Source organism: Pongo pygmaeus, chromosome 17 (assembly GCF_028885625.2).
Source record: "Pongo pygmaeus isolate AG05252 chromosome 17, NHGRI_mPonPyg2-v2.0_pri, whole genome shotgun sequence".
NCBI classification, from domain to species: domain Eukaryota; kingdom Metazoa; phylum Chordata; class Mammalia; order Primates; family Hominidae; genus Pongo; species Pongo pygmaeus.
In genome coordinates, this window is record NC_072390.2 from 11,079,199 (window position 1) to 11,098,052 (window position 18,854).

At 37.2% G+C, this 18,854-nt stretch overlaps 1 protein-coding gene across 7 annotated transcripts; it reads left to right on the top strand.

The window, feature by feature from the left end:
• Positions 1 to 768: 768 nt before the first annotated feature.
• On the top strand, positions 769 to 18,649 carry LOC134737587 (protein FRG1-like). Of its 7 annotated transcripts, none has more exons than XM_063653327.1 (7): positions 769 to 890; positions 1,742 to 1,895; positions 3,040 to 3,110; positions 12,743 to 12,847; positions 16,137 to 16,228; positions 17,214 to 17,324; positions 18,497 to 18,649. In XM_063653327.1, exons 2-7 carry the CDS (start codon positions 1,853 to 1,855, stop codon positions 18,636 to 18,638), a joined length of 564 nt encoding a protein of 187 aa, XP_063509397.1. In that variant the 5' UTR covers positions 769 to 890; positions 1,742 to 1,852; the 3' UTR covers positions 18,639 to 18,649. The 7 variants fall into 7 exon arrangements, with proteins under 7 accessions (XP_063509397.1, XP_063509401.1, XP_063509402.1 ...); XM_063653331.1 differs by having other exon boundaries at positions 1,742 to 1,841; XM_063653326.1 differs by having other exon boundaries at positions 792 to 890; positions 1,659 to 1,895.
• The last annotated feature ends 205 nt before the right edge of the window (positions 18,650 to 18,854 follow it).

Here is an 18,854-nt window from a genome sequence, read left to right on the forward strand (position 1 = left end):
GTTCCTATCACTCTGCTTTACAGGCCTGGCCTGCTCGCGGCTCCTCACACCAGCGCTGCACGGCTCCCTCCACGCCTCTGCCCTGTCTCCTCCATCAGGCAGAACTAGCTTCCTCCATCTGTATCGGGCAAAAGCCTGCCCAGCGTTCAAGACCCTCCTCAGATGCCACCTCCACGATTAGGCTTCTTCCTGACCCCTGAACCTGTAACACGCGCCACCATAACTCTCCACCTCAGCCCACATTCCCACAGCACTCGCGACGTCCGGGGCCCTCAACATGGCGCTTCATTCTATTTTAGGGTATTTCCTGTTTGTTTCCTGCACAAACATTCGCGCGAGGCACAGCCCCGAGTGACCCGCGCACCAGTGGCCCGCGCTTCCAGCCGCACCGCCACAGGCCAGCGAGGGCAGCCTGAGCCGCTTCCCGCCCCCGCGGGGACTGTAGCCAGCCTGCAGCTCTAGCGGGAGGCGGTTCCACAGCGCGCCCGGCAGCCCCGCCACAGCCAGCACCAGCGCCCCCGGCGGGCTTTCCTCCCCTCGGGGAGGCGCCAATCCTCAGGGGCTCCTCGAGAGAGAGCCAGGGAGCAGCTGTGTGCGGACACCTTTCGGCCCTCTGCGGCCGCCGTAGCTCTCCGGCAGAAAAGCGGATGTGGAAATCTCAGCCATTCAGGTTTTGAATCAAGACGAATGTGGGTTCTGGACAGACGTACGCTGTCAGGGAGTGTTTACTTCGCCTGCACTTCTGTTCCTCCCCGCCCTCGTGCTGCTCTGGGTCATATACTCGTCCTGAGCCGGCTTCAGCCTCTCAGCGCAGGAGTCCCCGGAGCCATGGCAGAGTACTCTTACGTGAAGTCTACCAAGCTTGTGCTCAAGGGAACCAAGGCGAAGAGGTGGGCCCTGCAGCTCCGGCGGGAGCCTCCTCAGTTCTTTTCGGATGCACTCCACCCCCGCGAATCCGGTAGAAGTCGTGGCGCAGAGACCCGGTTTTGTGGCCTCACAGGCTTCGCCCTGGCCACTGTCCAGGCAGGACGGAGGCCGGACCGCGGTTTCCCGAGCCTGTGCAGAGAGGAGCAGCCTCCCGCGCGTACGACCCTGGAAACAGGATAGAAGGGCGGGTGACCCTTGGCCCCGTACCCACGAGTTTGGGTCCCCCGAGGCATCTCTCCAGGCCTCTGCCTGGTGGTCTGCGTTAGTCTGATCTCGTAGTTCATGATACTAACTTCCTTTGTTAGGGATTATTCTTTTCTCCATTGTCTCTTCCTGGAAAAATTATTGATTAATTTTTTCTAAGCTAATATGTAGAGTGAAACCAGGATGAATCACACAGTGGTTGAGGTGTATATGGGCTTTGATTGTGATGTGGGCTCGAAACTACACTCTGTCATTTGCTAATTTTGTAATTTTTGGCAAATTGGTTAATATGTCTGAACTTCCATGTACTCATTAAGAGATCAAATATCTTTGAACCTCCGTTTACACATTTATACTTTCAGACCATTTTTTATACCTTTAGAAGACTGTGAGGATTAAATGAGAGAACATATATGCAGTAAATAAATTGAGCCAAATGTCAGGAGGAGGTCGTAGTGGTAATTTATTAGCTCTTTAGGAGAAAAATACCTGTGAACTCATATCACCGCTTCTTTTTTAGCTGGCAGATTTGCCCGAGGTTTTCTGTACATAGAAATATTGAGCATTTCCTCCTGGTCTCCGTGATAAACAGAGGTTTTGATATTGTTAGGTGAGATGGAAAGAAAGTATCAAGGAGTGAGCTGAAGCTACTGCCCTTGAGAACCCTCTTGAGGAGTCTGGGCTCACGAAGATGCCAGAATAAGTCGCAGGTATATCCTGAATGAATGTGAGATTTTTACTCTGTGAATTTCCTGTGAGGAGTGGTGAGTTATTTTCTGAAAACTTTATGATGAAAATGCAGACAAGAGTGTCTTAAGATTATCGTAATGATCATAATTAATGCTTATGTAGCACTTTCAATGTGCCAAGAAATTGTTGTAGGCACTTTGCACATTAACTTTTTTCAAATCGCTCTTGTTTTTTTATTTTTTTATTGCGATGTAATTCATAATTATAAAATTCACCCTTTTGTACAGTCAGTGGATTTTAGTATATATTCAAGAGGTTCAGCACTGTCTAGTTGCTCAGCATTTTCGTCATCTCAGAAGGAAATCTCTTCCTACCCATTAAAGCAGTCACATCCCATCCTCTCCCTCTCCTAGTCCTTGGCAACCACTAGTCTGCTATCTTTGTGAAATTGCCTATTCTGAATATTTCCTAAGAAATCATGCAACATGTGGCCTTTTGTGTATGGCTTTTTTCACTTATAACGTTCTTGAGGTCCATCATTGTTGTGACACTTGTTCCTTTTTATGGCTGTGTAGTATTCCATTGTATGGATGTATCATTTTGTTCATCCATTCATCAGTTGATGAACATTTAGGTTGTTTCCCCTTTTTGACTGTTGTGACTAATGCTAATGTGAATATTCTTACGTAATATTTTTGTGTGTGTATGTTTTCATTTCCCTTGGGTATACATACTTAGGAGTAAAATTGCTGGGTCATATGGTAACTCTTTAACTTTTTGAGGAACCACAAACTGTTTCCTGTAGAAGCTGCACCATTTTAAATTTCCTCCAGCAATGTGTGAAGATGCATATTACCTCTTAATTCTCACAATAGCCTTGAGAGTTAAGTTATTATCCTAATCTTTTAAGTGGGGAAACTGACCCACAGAGAGATTCAGTACCTTTTCCAAAAATCGCAGAGCTAAGAAGTGACAGAATCAGGATTTAAAATCTGGCAGTGTGGCTCTACAATCTGCTTTGAACTTTAACATAATATGTACAAAGCCTGAAGCAAATTCTCAGTACTGTATTTAAGAGGGCATAGCAATGTAAGTCTTCCCAAATAAATAATTTATAAATGAAACAGCTTAAAAGACTTCCAAGTCTCAATCTTACGATAATTATTTATCACACAAATCAATATACCTAAACTCATCTATATAAATTATGTCCTGTAGTAAGAAGAAAAAGAGCAAAGGTAAGAAGAGAAAAAGAGAAGAATATGAAGAAACCCAGCTTGATGATGTTGGTGAGTGAGTTTTCAGTGCTGTATTCTGAAAAAAGTTAACATTTCTTGAGATCTCGTTGAAAATATTTTCCTAGTTAGAAATTTATGATGTATTCATATTTGTCTTAAAGTGCTTAAATATTACCTACAGTTGTAAATTCCATTTATTCTTTAGCACAGTAGATGCTACTGATGCCTTTACTTCATTGTCAGAACAGAGCACAGGAGAGAAGAATTACAACTCTCTGACTTAGTAGGCACCATTAGACTGCTTAGTAGCCAGAGATTCTGATACATAATTTTAAAGGTTTAATGTAAATGTTATTCAACCAAATATATTTTACAAGTTCTTTTCTTTGAACATGTATACATTTTAGTTATAGAAATCAGTTGTCTCTTAAACGAAGTATCTTCACAGGAAAAATCATTATTTTGTGAACTCTGAAATGAATGAAAATTTTAAATACAATGTCAGAGTAGCCTGTAAATGATACTAGAAATAAACTGACAAAAACACACTTAACCAGCCTATTTTCCATTTAGTTGTTTCCATACTTTTTTTTTCTCTTTTAAAACTTGGCAAGTTGCATTTTGAATCTTCATAAATTATGGTAGCTTAAAAAATATATAAAATATGGAATGGTATAAAGCTAATGTTCTGGAAGAATCATTGCTTTTGAAATGGCAAATCAACAATACTAAAATTAGGATAAATATCTAGGGTAGATATGTAGATGTGGAATTGCTGTGTCAAAGGATAGGTGAATGTTTAACTAAGTAAGAAACTGCCAAAAATTTTCTAAAGTGGTTGTGCCATTTTACCCTCCCACCAAGAATGAATTAGTGTTCCAGTTACATCCTTGCCAAGAGTCGATGGTGTTATCAGTCTTTTCTCCCAGTCTGAGTTTTACCTTTTCAGTTTCTTAATGGTGGTTTTCGGATGGACAGCTTTTTTTTTTTTTTTTTTTTTTTAGATGGAATCTCGCTCTGTCGCCCAGGCTGGAGGCCAGTGGCGCGATCTCGGTTCACTGCAAGCTCCACCTCCCAGGTTCACGCCATTCTCCTGCCTCAGCCTCCCAAGTAGCTGGGACTACAGGCACCTGCCACCACGCCCAGCTAATTTTTTGTGTATTTAATAGCGACGGGGTTTCACCATGTTAGCCAGGATGGTCAGAAGCTTTTAATTTTTATAAAGCTTAGTTTATTTTTTTTTTCCTTTATGGTTACTGCCTTATCTCTGATCTAAGAGATCTTTGCTTACCCCAAAGTCAGGAAAATATCGTACATTGTCTTTTAGAGGAATCATAGTTTTAGTTTTCACATTAAATCTGTCATTAATCTCAAATTAATTTTTGGCATGGTGTGAGTTTGGTTTCAAGATTTACTTTTTTTTTTAACATCTTGATAACCATTTATGCCAGCACCATTTGTGTTTCCTTTTTCCATTAATCTAGTTTCGTATCTTCATAAAAAATCAATTAACTTTCTATGTATTGGTCTATTTCTGAACTCTGTTCTATCGATTGTCTGTATTTCTGTTGGTATAGTTCTCTTGATTGCTATAATTTCATGAAGTCTTGAGATCAGGTAGTGTGAGACCTCCAACTTTGTACTTACTATTAGTTTATTAATTTCTACAGTGAAGTCTGTTGGATTTTCTCAGAGAATTGTATTGAGTCCAGATCATTTGAGGGAGAATCAACATCTTAATATTGGGCCTCAATATTTCATAATTTTCAATGTAGCGGTCTTGCATGCCTGTTTAAAAATTTATTCTTAAGTATTTTATAATTTTACACTACTGTCAATAGAAGTTTTGAATTTGATTTTCCAGTTTTTTGCTGTTAGTACGTAGATCTACAATTGATTTTTTTATAGTGATTTTGTAGTCTCATAAGTCTGTTTCACTTATTACTTCTAGTGGTTTGTTTATATAGAAAACTAAGAAATTTGCAATTGTTTCCTGTGACTATCGTTTTACTTCTTCTTTCTAATCCTTATGTCTTGTCGTGCTTTTTATTGGTTTATTATTCTGTCCAGGACTTCCATAGTGTTGAACAGAAGTCGCGAGAATGGGCATAATTGCATTGTTTCCAGGTTTAGGCAGAAAGCTTTCAGTAGTCCACCATATGGTATGATGTCTGTAGGATCTACAGAGAAAACCTTTATCAAGATGAGGACATCCCTTTTAAACATTGTTTCTTGGGAGTTTTTATCATAACGATGTTTAATGCTGTCAAATGCCTCTTTCTGTATCTGTTGAGACGATTATACAACTTTCTTCATTCTGCCTATGAATTACATTGGTTTCATTTTCAACTTTTAAACTAACTTTACATGCCTGAGATAAACCCCACTTGGTTGTGGTGCGTTGTCCTTTGGGATATTGCTAGATTTCATTTCTAGGTTTTTTTTTTTTTTTTTTTTTTAAGATTTCTATATTGGTGTTGATGGGAGATATTGGACTTTTGTATCCTTTTCTTGTAATGTCTTTATTTGATTTTGGTGTCAAGGTGATATTGGGTGTCATAAAATTAGATGGGAAGTGCTGTCTCCTTCCCTGTTTTTGGAAATAGCTGTGTAAGATGGGTATGATTTCTTCTTTACATGTTTGATAGGATTTACCAGTGAAGTCATCTGAACCTAGAGGGTTCTGTTTGGTTTGGTTTCAGTTCTTTGTGGGAGAATTAAGGTTTTTTAAGAGATATTTTCAGATTTTTCTGTTGTCAGTTTTGGTAATTTGTGTCTTTTAGGAAAATTTCCTTTAATCCACGTTGTTGGATTTATTGACATAAAATTGTTCAGAATATTCCTTTAATATCCTTTTAATGCCTGTACAATCTAATCTGTATTGCAGTCTCTTCATATTGGTAATTTGTGTTTTTTCTATTTTTTCCTGGATCACTCAGTGTAACTGGAGGTTTATCAATTCTTTATAAGATCACTTATTTTAGATCATTGATGATCTTTTAGTACAGGGGTATTCAAACTTTTAGCTTCCCTGGACCACAATGGAAGGAGAAGAACTGTCTTAAGCCACACATAGAATACATTAACGATAAGCTGATAAGCAAAAAAAAAGAAAAAGAAAAAAATCTCATAATGTTTCAAGAAAGTTTATGAATTTGTGTTGGGCTGCATTCAAAGCTGGCCTGGGCCACATGCAGCCCTCAGGTTGGACAAGCCTCTTTCAGTATTACTTATTTTCTCTTTTTTTCATTTTCTATTTCATTTATTTTCAGTCTTTTTTTTCCTTCCTTTAACTATTTTCAGTTTACTTTGCTCTTGTTTTATTGCTTCTTAAGAAGGAAGTTAGATCTCTTCATTCCACTTTAGTTTTAGTTATAGTCAACACATTTTGCTTTCATTTTCATTCCATTCAAAATATCATGTAGTTTTCCTTGTGATTTTTCTTTTCATGGACACTTGAGTTATTTAAAAGTGTATTGCTTTTAATTTCTACTACATAGAGATATTATAGGTATGTTATTTTTGCTGATTTCTAATTCATTTATAGTATAGTTGGAGAACATACTTTCTTAGTGAATTTCCATGTACACTTGAAAATAATGTGTATTCTGCAGATGTTGGTTCAGGCCTTTTTTTGTTTTTTTGTTTTTTTTTGGAGATGAAGTCGCGCTCTGTTGCCCAGCAGGCTGGAGTGCAGTGGCAGGATCTCGGCTCACTGTAGCCTTCGCCTCCCAGTTTCAAGTGATTCTCCTGCTTCAGCCTCCAGAGGAGCTGGAATTACAGGCACCTGCCACCACGCCTGGCTAATTTTTTTTAATATTTTTAATAGAGGCGGGGTTTCACCACGTTGGCCAAGCTGGTCTCAAACTCCTGACCTCAGGCGATCCGCCCGCCTCGGCCTCCCAAAGTGCTGGGATTATGGACGTGAGCCGTGGCGCCCGGTGGTTCATTGTTCTTTAGATGTCACTTAGATCAACTGGTGGAGCTTGTGACTATGCACATCTTCTGTGTCCTTACTGATTTTTTACTCATCCTACAATGTATTGAGAGTTATGTTAAAACCTCCAGCTGTAATTCTAGATCTGTCTACTTGAGCAGTTTTTGCTTAAAGTATTTTGAAGCTGTCATGTGTACACATTTAGGATTGTTAAGTCTTCCTTATAAATTCAGTCTTTCATTTTCATAACATTTTAACCTTTATTTCTGTTAAATGTCTTGATGCCTAGTTAAATTTTTTGACCACCCTTTTTCACCTGTCAAGCCTGGGCCTTTTTTAGTTTGTGCTTATTTATTAGGTTTTTGCCTGTAGACTTAGACAGTGACTCTTACTCTAGGAAAGTCTCATCCTCATGGGCCTCAGCCACATGTTCTAGGTATACTTGGTAAATTCTTGCGACTGTGCTATGTCCCAAATTTGTGTGATCTCTGGCATCTCCAGTCAGCCCTCAGAAGTGCCAGCCACTCTGCAGAGGCCTTGTGGAGCCTGCTTGCTGTATGCACTACCCCCTGCCCTTGACCCCAGACCTGCAGAGAACTTTTGCATACACTTTTGAGGCCTCATCTGTATGTAGTTGCCTCTTCTCCTGTACCTTATTCTATAAACTCCAAACATGTTAGCACTGCAAGACTCTCAGCTTAGTGACAGTGACATTGCCTCGTTTTTGGAGGTCTCTACCTCTCTCTGTGTGGTCAAGAAACTGCCATTCGGCAGAAAACAAAAGTTTGTGTGAGATTTGCTTCCTGTGTTTTCCTGTTCTCAAATATCACAGTCCTGTTCTGCCTGTGTTCCAATCCCCGAAAACAGTTTTCTCAAATATTCTATCCAGTTTCAGTTTTCTCATTGGTCATCGTGGGAGGGCAAGTCCATCTCGGCTGGAAGAGGAAGTCCTTCTGTGTCTTTTTCTCTTTGCCCTTCCACCTTCTTTTGCATTGTAGATTTTCTAAATTTGCCGTGTAAGTAAGCATGTGTCTATTTGTGAAGGGAAAGAAAAAAAACTTTTAATTTTTTAAAGCTGTTCTGTTCGTTCCTCACAAGGATCTGAAGGGATTGGTAAATAGGAAGAAAGAAATTCTGTCTTACACATGGAGAATACCATGTGTGACATTAATAAAAATGAGCATGTCTGTAAGCAAAGAGTTTCACTGAGCTCTGCTAGATTCAGAAGCAATTGAACTTACAACATCGTAGTTTGCAAAACACAGATTTGATTTACCCAGGAACTAAAGCTAAGTAAGCTATGGGTTAATAGAAGGTCTGTGAAGGGTACTTAGACTACAGTAAGATTGGGGAAGAAAATTCCATTTCCAAATCTAAAATATATCATTCCTTTGTGCCAAGCAAATAATGAAGGCAGAGATTTAAAGGGGCCCTTAGCACAGAAGCACTGGGTTAGTCAGAAGGTGAGGTGAGCTGTCACACAGCCTTGATGCTAGAATGAGGGTGCCCTGGTAGTATCTTATCAGCCATGACACTGGTGCATCAGGCCTTTTTTTTTTTTTGAGACAGGCTCTTGCTTTGTTGCTCAGGCTGGAGTGCAGTGACATGATCACGACAGTGCACGCTCGACCTCGTAGGCTCAAGCAATCCTCTCATCTCAGACTCCCGAGTAGCTGGGACCACAGTCTTCTATCACCATACCCAGCTAATTTCTTATTTTTTTTGTAAAGATGGGGGTCTCCTTTTGTTACCTAGGCTGACTTTGAACTCCTGGGCTTAAGTGATTCTCCTGCTTCCACCTCTCAAAATGCTGGATTACAGGCATGCCAGACATATGTAAACATTCTAAACTATGTGAAAATATGTGAAAAGCTTTATTATGCATTGTGAGACAACACAGCGGGAATATTTCACCATCTGCCTAAGGTTTAAAAGGAAATAACTTCAAGCATTTGTCTAAATAGCAAGTAATGTTTTAGAGCGGATTCTCTTAAATTCAGCTTGGGCGTCTGCAGCATATACACAGCTTGAGCTGTAACCTGACGTAGAGACAGGCAACTTCAGTGCCCACTGTTCTTAGGATCCACTGCTTTTTCACAGCTAAAACCCCCGAGTGGCACTGTTAAGTATTATGTTATGTTACTTTAGTCGTTAAACATATAAGCATACCTCCACAGTTTGAATGTAGGCCACTTGCCGAAAGTAGGCAGAATGCTCACATTTAATTCTTGATGATACTGTGTTTAGCTTTCTTGTTCTTTGAAATCTCATTGAGAAAAAATACTGGCATCTACTCAAAGTAATTTCTTTTTCTGTTGACAATATTATAAGTAATGTTATTGTATCATTTCCCTACTTGGACAGAGTGTGAAAATTTTGAGGAGCTTGTCTGCCAGAAATTTCTTCTTCATTTGCAAAACATTAATGAGATATTATATTTAAATGATTTTATTTAATAATAAGTGTACTTGGTGAACTTGGCATAGAACATACAAAATAAAACTAGTTTAAAATTATTAACTATTACATTTATAAGAAAGACTTGCTAATCATAACACTGTTCATAATGATTCTGAATAAAGCATTATTTCTTTTACTGAAAACAATTGTAGCTATAACTCCATCTTCTAAATTGTCATTAGTTGTATTGCTTTCTACTCGTCTTTAGCTGAAATTTTAATTTTGATTAATTTTCTTTTTCTCCATTGGTTTTGTGTGTGTGTGGAGGCAAAATACACAGAATATAAAATTTGCCAGTTTTTCTATTTTTACGTGTATACTTCAGTGGCATTTAAATGAATGCACCATTTTACCTTCCTACCAGCATTGCACAGGGTTTCAGTTTCTCCACATCCTGCCCAACATTTGTTTTTCTGGTTTTCTTGGTTTCTGTTTTTTGTTTTTTGTTTGTTTTGATAATAGCATTATAATGGTTGTGAAGTGGTATTGTATTATGGTTTTGATTTATATTTCCCTAGTGACTAGTGATGTTGAGCATCTTTTCGAGTGCTTATTGGCCATTTGTATATCATCTTTGAAGCAATGTCCGTGTATATTCTTTGCCCAGTTTTGAATTGTGGTGTTTGTCTTTTTGGAGTTCTCTATATAGTCTGGATATTAATTCCTTATAATGTGTGTAGTTTACAAATATTTTCTCCATTCTCTGGGTTGCCTTTTACTCTGTTGACAGTGGTTCTTGATGCACAAAAGTTTTTAATTCTGATGAAGTCCAGTTTGTCTATGTTTTCTTTTGTTGCCTGTGCCTTTGATGTTCTATATAACAAATCATTGCCAAATTCATTGTCGTGCAGCTTTTCCCATTTTCTTCTAAAAGTTTTCTAACTTTAGCTCTTACATTTAGGTCTTTGGTCTATTTGAAGTTACTTTTTGTATTTGGTGTTAGATAAGGGTCCAACTTCATTTTAGGTAAAATTTTATGTATTTTAAAATTGATTATGAAAAGCATGAAATGTTTAGTTAAAAGAAAATTTTGTGCAGTGGAATTAACTGAATCTTTAAAACCTTTTCATTATGGAAATATCCAAACTAATCCATACATAGAAGAATATAATGAGTCCCCATGTGCCCAGGCCCCAGCATTAATTATCAATATTTTGCCAATCTCGTTTCATTTACTTACTCACCCACACACACATTAATTCCTAGAAAATTTTAAGTAAAATCACAGATATTATGTCATTTTACCCATAAGTACATAAATGTACATTTCTTAACGTGGTATGTATTTCTCTCATCACATGTTTTGTTCTTTATTTTTATACGTTATTCTATGTCATTATCAGACCTGGTAACATTAACAAGAATTCCTTAATATGTCATATCCAGTTGATGATTGACTCATTTCCACTCTAGTTAAAGTACAATTTAGGAGTAGGTTTGAGGATATTTTTTAACATTAAGATATAAACTTTTATAACAACTGTTAAAATAATTTTTGCTAGAGTCTAACATTTCTATTGGCAAATTGGAAATTAGTATACATAGACACAGATTGTGCTCGTTTTGCTTTCAATCTAAAATCATAGTTAAGATTACTGGCCGGACGCCGTGGCTCACAACTGTAATCCCAGCACTTTGGGAAGTAGAGGCGGGTGGATCACGAGCTCAGGAGTTCAAGACCAGCCTGGCCAATATGGTAAAACCCCGTCTCTACTGAAAATACAAAAAAAAAAATTATTCGGGCATGGTGGCAGCTACTCGGGAAGCTGAGGCAGAGAATGGTTTGAACCCGGGAGGCAGAGGTCGCAATAAGCCAAGATCGCGTCTCTGCACTCCAGCCTGGGTGAAACAGTGAGACTCCGTCTCAAAAAAAAAAAAAAAAAGATTACTATGCTAGAAAGTCTTCCTGTAGAGGTATTTTTAAGAAATATTATGATAGGCATTGCCTCTGGAAAGCAGGTATGAATATATGGCTGGGGTCTATCATGAGAGAGACCGTTCTCCATATATCAATTTGTATCTTACATGTTGTCTTTTGTTTTGTTTTGGTCTTTTTTTGAGACAGGACCTTGCTCTGTCACTCAGGCTAGAGTGCAGTGGCATGATCATAGCTCACTATAACCTAGAACTCCTGGGCTCACGTGATTCTCTTTCCCAGCTCCCCGAGTAGCTGGGATTACAGGCATACACCCCCATGCCTGGCTCTATGTTGCTATTTTGTATTTTAAAAACCTAATTCTGACTGTGCTGGTAGTGGCATGAATCTGTGCACATACATGCAAACAAGTACATGTAAAACTGGTGAAATCTGAATAAGCTTCATGGATTATATCAATGTCAGTTTCCTGATTCTAACAATGTATGATACTTATGCAAGATGTCATCATTGAGACAAAGCGAGTAAAGGATATGTGAGATCTTCATAGTATTTCTTATGACCACCACGCGATGTGAACCACCAGCCATCCAGATGAAAGAAAACCCAGCCCTTGTGACTTGACTAAGATATTAAATCCATGTTATCAGCACGTTTTTAACTGGATGTGATATAAGGTTAACATATTTTATAATCATTGTATTTATAAATATTTTGTCTAAATGTTATGGTATTCCAAGTTTTCCAAAAGAATCAACCAAATACACGTTATAAATAAACATTTTATTTGTTATGGGAGATAAGCTAACCAAATTTATAACCCAGATTTAGATACACAAGAAAATCAGTTTTTAAAGTTTTGTTTAATAGAAAGCAGTGTAATAAATCAAACATTAAACAACTAAAAATGTATATGAATATTTATTTTCACACACAAAACTCCCTCAGACATCAATTCTAAAATTCAAAACACCAAAGGCATTGTATATACCTTTTCATGTTTTCTAATTCTGAAGAAAATAAATTTTACTTAAAATGCTAATATTTGAATAAAGTATGCATTCATAATTATGTTCTTGTCTTTAAAGTTAATTTTTCAAACAGAACTAAACAGTTTTATCTTCAGTAGATCTTTTAGAAAGGAAGCAATCCTACCTCATCTAATTAGAATTTAGTCCTACTAGGAAGATACACTACAAATATTTATTGTAGTAATCTTTGAATAGTAAAATGAAAGGTGATTTTGGTTTCCTTTTCTATATGTTCTTGTATTATATTTTTCACGTTCTTCTCTTAAGTTCTTTTCTGTGATTTTTAAATCAGGGAGGAAAAATTGATTCAGTCTAAACACTTAATGTTTCTTCTACAAGAAGTATCCTCATGGCTATTCTGTTATTTTGTTTCACTTAGGGGAAAATGGTTTTATTGGCCTCAGACAGCTGCTTTATTAGATGCAATGAAGCAGGAGACATAGAAGCAAAAAGTAAAACAGCAGGAGAAGAAGAAATGATCAAGGTAATGATGACATTTTATACGGATGACTGCATTCATACATGCAATGTGACTGTATCTCTTTAAAATGTTAAATCATCATTTACTGTCACTTTAAAGATTTAGTTAATAGCTTTTTATAATGTGTTGTTTCAAATAGACTCATTTTTAATTATAAATCCCATAATTGATGGCTTGTTTATACAATGTGGTAAAGAAATCAATGCATCTAGGAGCTACCTTGCCATTATCTCCAAGGATTACTATCTTTTTCTGGTAGTTCCACATGCTCTTTTTAAGCTTTCATTTTCTTGTTTTCTTGCTTGTATTTTAAAATCTAATTTTTAAAATAGATAACATGTACACGTGATCCAACATTTTTAAATAAAAGCATATGAAGATGAAGACATATGCCTGCCATGCATCTTACTCACCTGTGTCCCAGCTCCTGTTCCTCTTTCCCTTTGTTTTTTTTATGGCCTCCTAAAACTTCTTTATAAACATATGAATACATTTATAATTTTCAACTTTTTACACTAAAGGCAGCCTCCTCTCTAGTCTTCTCAACTTTTGACTTTTTTTTTCCTTAAAATTGTATCTTGGAGAGTTTTCTACTATTAGTTTGAATGCACAAAATTTTCTCTTTTTCTTGCTTTTCTTCTCTTTCTCTCTTTTAACAGCCACATAATATTCCATTTTAGGGATGTACCTTAATTTATGTAGTCTTTTATAGATGGAAATTTAGGCTGTTTCCATTCTTTTGCTCTTATAAACAGTGCTGCAGTACATAACATTGAATATGCATCAATTTGTAGATGTGCGGGTGGACCTGAAGATAAATTTCCAGAAGCAGAATTACCAGGTCGGGGTATACGCATTTGTATTTATGTAATGCTTGAGCTTCTGTGATGATAATCACTCTATGAAACATAAAAAATCATAGCAGAACTTCTGGGGCCTTAGCCCTTACATTTGAAAAATATTTTTATTAATAGTACCCGTCTTCTTTGCATTAGGAGAAACATGAATCACATAAAACATGATTTTTATTTTATTTTTAAAATGTGTTTGCCTCACTAAGCTGGAAATAAAAGTTCCTTATTACAGGCTAAATTCCCTCATCCGTAGTCAGACACGTTATCCATTCCACCAGTGGCCTGTGCCCTCCCTAATCCTACTGTTTGTTTTACATCATTGTAAAAGTTAAACAGACATCTTCATATCAAGGTGAAATTCTAAATAATACTGTTAATATAACCTAGATAAATCAGGTAGTTAACTGGAATTTGATGAAAACATTTAAGGCTTAATTTCTTAGACTCACAAAAGCCACTGATCCTTAATGACAAACGTGTTCCAGGATGTGTCTAAACAATAACTCCCCCTTCTTGACACATGGCTTTTCTGTGTCTTGGCATTCCATCCCAGTACTGAGCAAGGCACTGATCTTTAATCATAAACATATACCGGGATGTGTCTAAGGAATAACTCCCCACTTCTTGACACGTGGTTTTTCTGTGTCTTGGCATTCCAACGCAGTACTGAGCATCGTGAACCTTGCTTTGTTTGTCTCTGTTGGGAATCACACGTTGCATCCAGTGTGACCCAGATTTGCTGGCATTGTGGGGGCCAGAGTGGAAGGCTCTAAGAGAGGGGGCAAATGTCTTTTCTAAAATGCCCTTCATTCTTATAATTAGAGCATAAAAATTTACGTTACATTTTTCTCTACTGCCAGTGTAATTTAAAACCATCTCTCAATTCTCTGTACGAGCTTCATGTTAGATTTCCAGTCATATGTTTGATTTTCTTTTTAGAATAGTCTTGATTTCAGTTAATTTCAAATCTAAAGCTCAAACAATTTCAATATAAAATGTAGATATTTTCTTACAGTTAGAGAAGTGAAATGCTATATTTTTCATTGCATGCATCCGGCACATGCGTAGTAGTCTTGAATTTCCATAATGCCCCTGTGAGGTGGATGTGAGCTCAGCCTTACAGACAGGAAGACAGCCTCTGACCCTCCTTACATCCTCGTGGTTTTTGTCAGTCAGTTCATGGAAATCACAGTGATTTCAAGGTGTGGTAAGACAGGATGTGTACCCAGACTCAGTTGACTCCAGAGGCCACTCTCAGTATTTCATAGCACATTGCTTCTCAGGAAACAGGTCATTGAGGAAATGCAGATGGGTTGGTGACTTACATTTAATTTAATTTATTTATATTTTATTGTATCATGTTTAAATTTTTTTCATCTGGATATCATCACAAAAGTGTTATTGAATGCAACAATTGCAAATATATGTGCAGTGCTTTGCACTTATGCAAAGACACAAAGATACAAAAAGATTGCATTTTTCACTATTTAAAGCAATTTTCGGATGAAATACAAAGTTTTCTGGGTCTCTTTGGTTAGTCAAGTACTTGGAAGCTCTGAACAGTGATTATTTAGCACTCTTTTCATACCATTTAATTGCAGGCTGCCCTAATTAATCTCTGTCAGCCCTTCACCTTTAGGACCTTGCCTCATCTACCAGAACACAGATCCTCTTACTAAAGGTAGCATTGTGTTACAGGCCCTAGCAGGGAATGTTTTGAGGTCTGGGACCCCTCTAATCAAAACTGTCACAAAGAACTCAGTGGCACAATCACGTTTTTTGTCATCACTTTCTAAGCAGCCCTGGAACTGGACTCTGACCACAGAGGTCCCTTAGGAGACATGAATCCTTACCATTGCCCATTGCCTCTTCTGTGGGTGATCCTAATTGTTGAATGCAGATTAATTAACTTATGACATGTGATAGTAAACATCTATCCAACTTAGGAGGATATAAGAAGCTACTAAAAGAGGTGGGTTCCAATTAATTAAAAACAAGTTGTGTAATGTTAAAAGTTTTAATAGTTTGGTAATAGTCTGTGCAATGTAAAAGAGCTATTGATCTTTCAATCTGATCAAATGACACTTGTCTACTAGGGATAATTTGATCCTAGTGTATTCACTTGGACGACAAAATTAAATTAATGATTGCTTTATTGCCTAGCAGCATCTGATGTATAAAATGTTTCTGAAACAATTTTGTCTGTAGTGTTTCTGACACAAGGGCTGAGAAGGAAGCATGTGATAGCACTTACTCATATAGATTATATATATGAAGTAAAAACACATAGCCAGAACCTGTCTTTTTCTGAATATAGTTGCTCAGTTAATTTTTTCTTCTGCATAAGTAATCATCTCGAATGTTCTTATGTGATATGTAAAGTGGGGAAGGTGGAAGATAAACATATAACCCATTGGATTCTCTTTTCCAATATCTAGATTAGATCCTGCGCTGAAAGAGAAACCAAGAAAAAAGATGACATTCCAGAAGAAGACAAAGGAGATGTAAAACAATGTGAAATCAATTATGTGTATGTATGCATTTCCTTTTAGACCTACAGATTTGACAGTGAAGTGCTTCTCAAAGTGCTTTCAAAATAAATTACCTAACTAGCTGGGTATGGTGGTGCATGCCTGTAGGCCCAGCTACTCGGGAGGCTGAGACAGGACGATTGTTTGAGCCCAGGAGTTCAAGGCTGCAGTAAGCTCTGATCATCACCGCATTCCAGCCTGGGTGACAGAGCAAGACCCTGTCTGAAAAAATGAAAACTGATGGACAAGAAGAGGCAACATAATGTAGCCTCTAGGACAGAGCACTGAGCTAAATGCTTTTCTTTTATTGAGGGTTCAGTTTTCCTAATCATCCTACCAGCTCCCAAAGCTAGTCACTCGCGTTAGTCAATCTCTCTATTCATTCATAGAATGGGCGTGATGCCAGTCAAAGGCTGTGCTATGGCCAGGACAGAGGGGACTCCAGCCAGCATGCCCTAATAGAAGTAGGGGCTTGTGCTACCCAGTCAATGAGTGGCCCTCCTCTTGAGAGGTCACGAAGGTCATCTTTGTTGTTCAAAATCTCCAGCTCATTAAAAAAAATACAATTAGACTTTTTTTTCTCCCTCAAGATGGAGTCTCGCTCTGTCCCCCAGACTGGAGTGCAGTGCCACGATCTCAGCTCATCGTAACCTCCACCTCCCAGGTTCATGTGATTCTCCTTTTTCAGCCTCCTGAGTAGCTGGGACTACAGGCGCACGCCACTATGCTCGGCTAGTTTTTGTATTTTTAGTGGAGACAGTGTTTCACCATGTTGGCCAGGCTGTTCTCGAACTCCTGACCTCGAGTGATCTGCCTGCCTTGACCTGCCAAAGTGCTGGGATTGCAGGCGTGACCCACTGTGCCTGGCCTATAATTAGACTTTTTTAATAAGTGAAAAAGAAATTAACAGTATTTATAAATTTAATAGTAAATATGTATAATCAGAGTTTCAGGTATTTTTCAATGAAGACATTTTCTTTGCAGAAAGAAATTTCAGAGCTTCCAAGACCACAAAGTTAAAATACGTAAAGAAGACAGTAAAATTCCTAAAAAGGCTCAGAAAGATGGATTTTTGCATGAGATGCTTCTGGACAGGTAGCTATTTATTTACTTATTTCCACTATTTTCAGTAGCCAATAGAAATGGCATGTAGAAAACCTATATTCTCTTAAATTACTGTAGTTTTCACATTTTTGTCTTTATTTCTAATTTATGAGTGTGGCAATATTACCTAGAGAGGACATCATGAGTTTGGGAAAATACTGCCAAGAAAGAATATCTAAAAATTATAACCGATTCTAAGTATATACTTAAAGAAATTCAAGTTTGACTGTATCTACTTCATAAATTTATCATTATCTTTTTATAACTATTAGAACCAGAGTTAGAAAGAAGCAGTTTGACTAATATAAAAAGTATGTGGATTCTGTTAGAGTAGTTCAGGATCCTTAAAATAAGCAAAGATCAACTAAAAAACTAAGTATAAAAGCTAAACAAGTGAAATAGAAGCAGTTTTATTGTAAGATTTGGAAGAGTGCAGGATGTTTATCATAGCACATTATTAATATTTATTACTCTTCCTATGTAGATAAGTAATGTCCTAGATTTACAACATAGAAAAACAGACGTTTAGCTGTGAGTGTACAAGTATAAATCAGTTAAGTGCCAGATTATGATAATCACCAGCCGCTCATTCAAGTCCTATGTTGCAAATTTACTCTTACTCTTTTTTTACATTACTTGATAAAGGCAATGCTTAATTACATATTTCCTGTTAACTAGCTGGTAGAATTCATACCTAAAGTCAGTAAATAATGTTAAGAATTTTTTTCCAGCTTTGCAAATGAATATGTATCTAGTTGTAAGAAATCAAGAAGAGGTTATAAAATATAATCAGGATGTGGACTCTAAAACAGAATAACCCTCTATGTCCTGTAACTTTTATCACTTGTAATAATACAGCATTCTCACCCTGTTAAATGGAAATTTAGAGCACCCTTAAATTCTGGAATAATTAAAATTGCTATTTGGATTGAAAATGCCCTTAGACAACATTTATTAAATATTAGGAAAAAACTTTTATAAGATTAGAATCCATTTTTTATAGAAACCAAATTTAAAAGTATACATATTTTAATATAAGTGTTGTGGTAATACAGTAACCAAAACTGAGCACACATTTTTAAAGCTTTTATATTTATTAGCAGTTGAATATATATGGCATGTTTTACATAGATTAATTTTACTATTTTTCTTTGTTTTAACAGGAGAGTGAAGTTGAAACCGACAGATACTGCAAATGACTGGGATTTTTGTTTCTGCCTTATCTTTTTGTGTTTTTTTCTGAATAAAATATTCAGAGGAAATGCTTTTACAGAGTTCTTGAGTTGTTGTGAAATTGTTGTTTAGCTAGTAGCTAGTTTAACTAGGATTAAGCAAGTTTAATCAGGATCATTCATGGATGTACTTTTGAGCTAACTACCGTTTTTCATATGGAAATGAAACTTATGGTACACACTTAACGTACCAAAGAATTATTTTCTGGATTTCCTGTCCTGAAACATGAAGTGTACTAGAAACCAATTCTTCCTGCGCTACTTGTGGAATCTTTCTTACTGGATCATA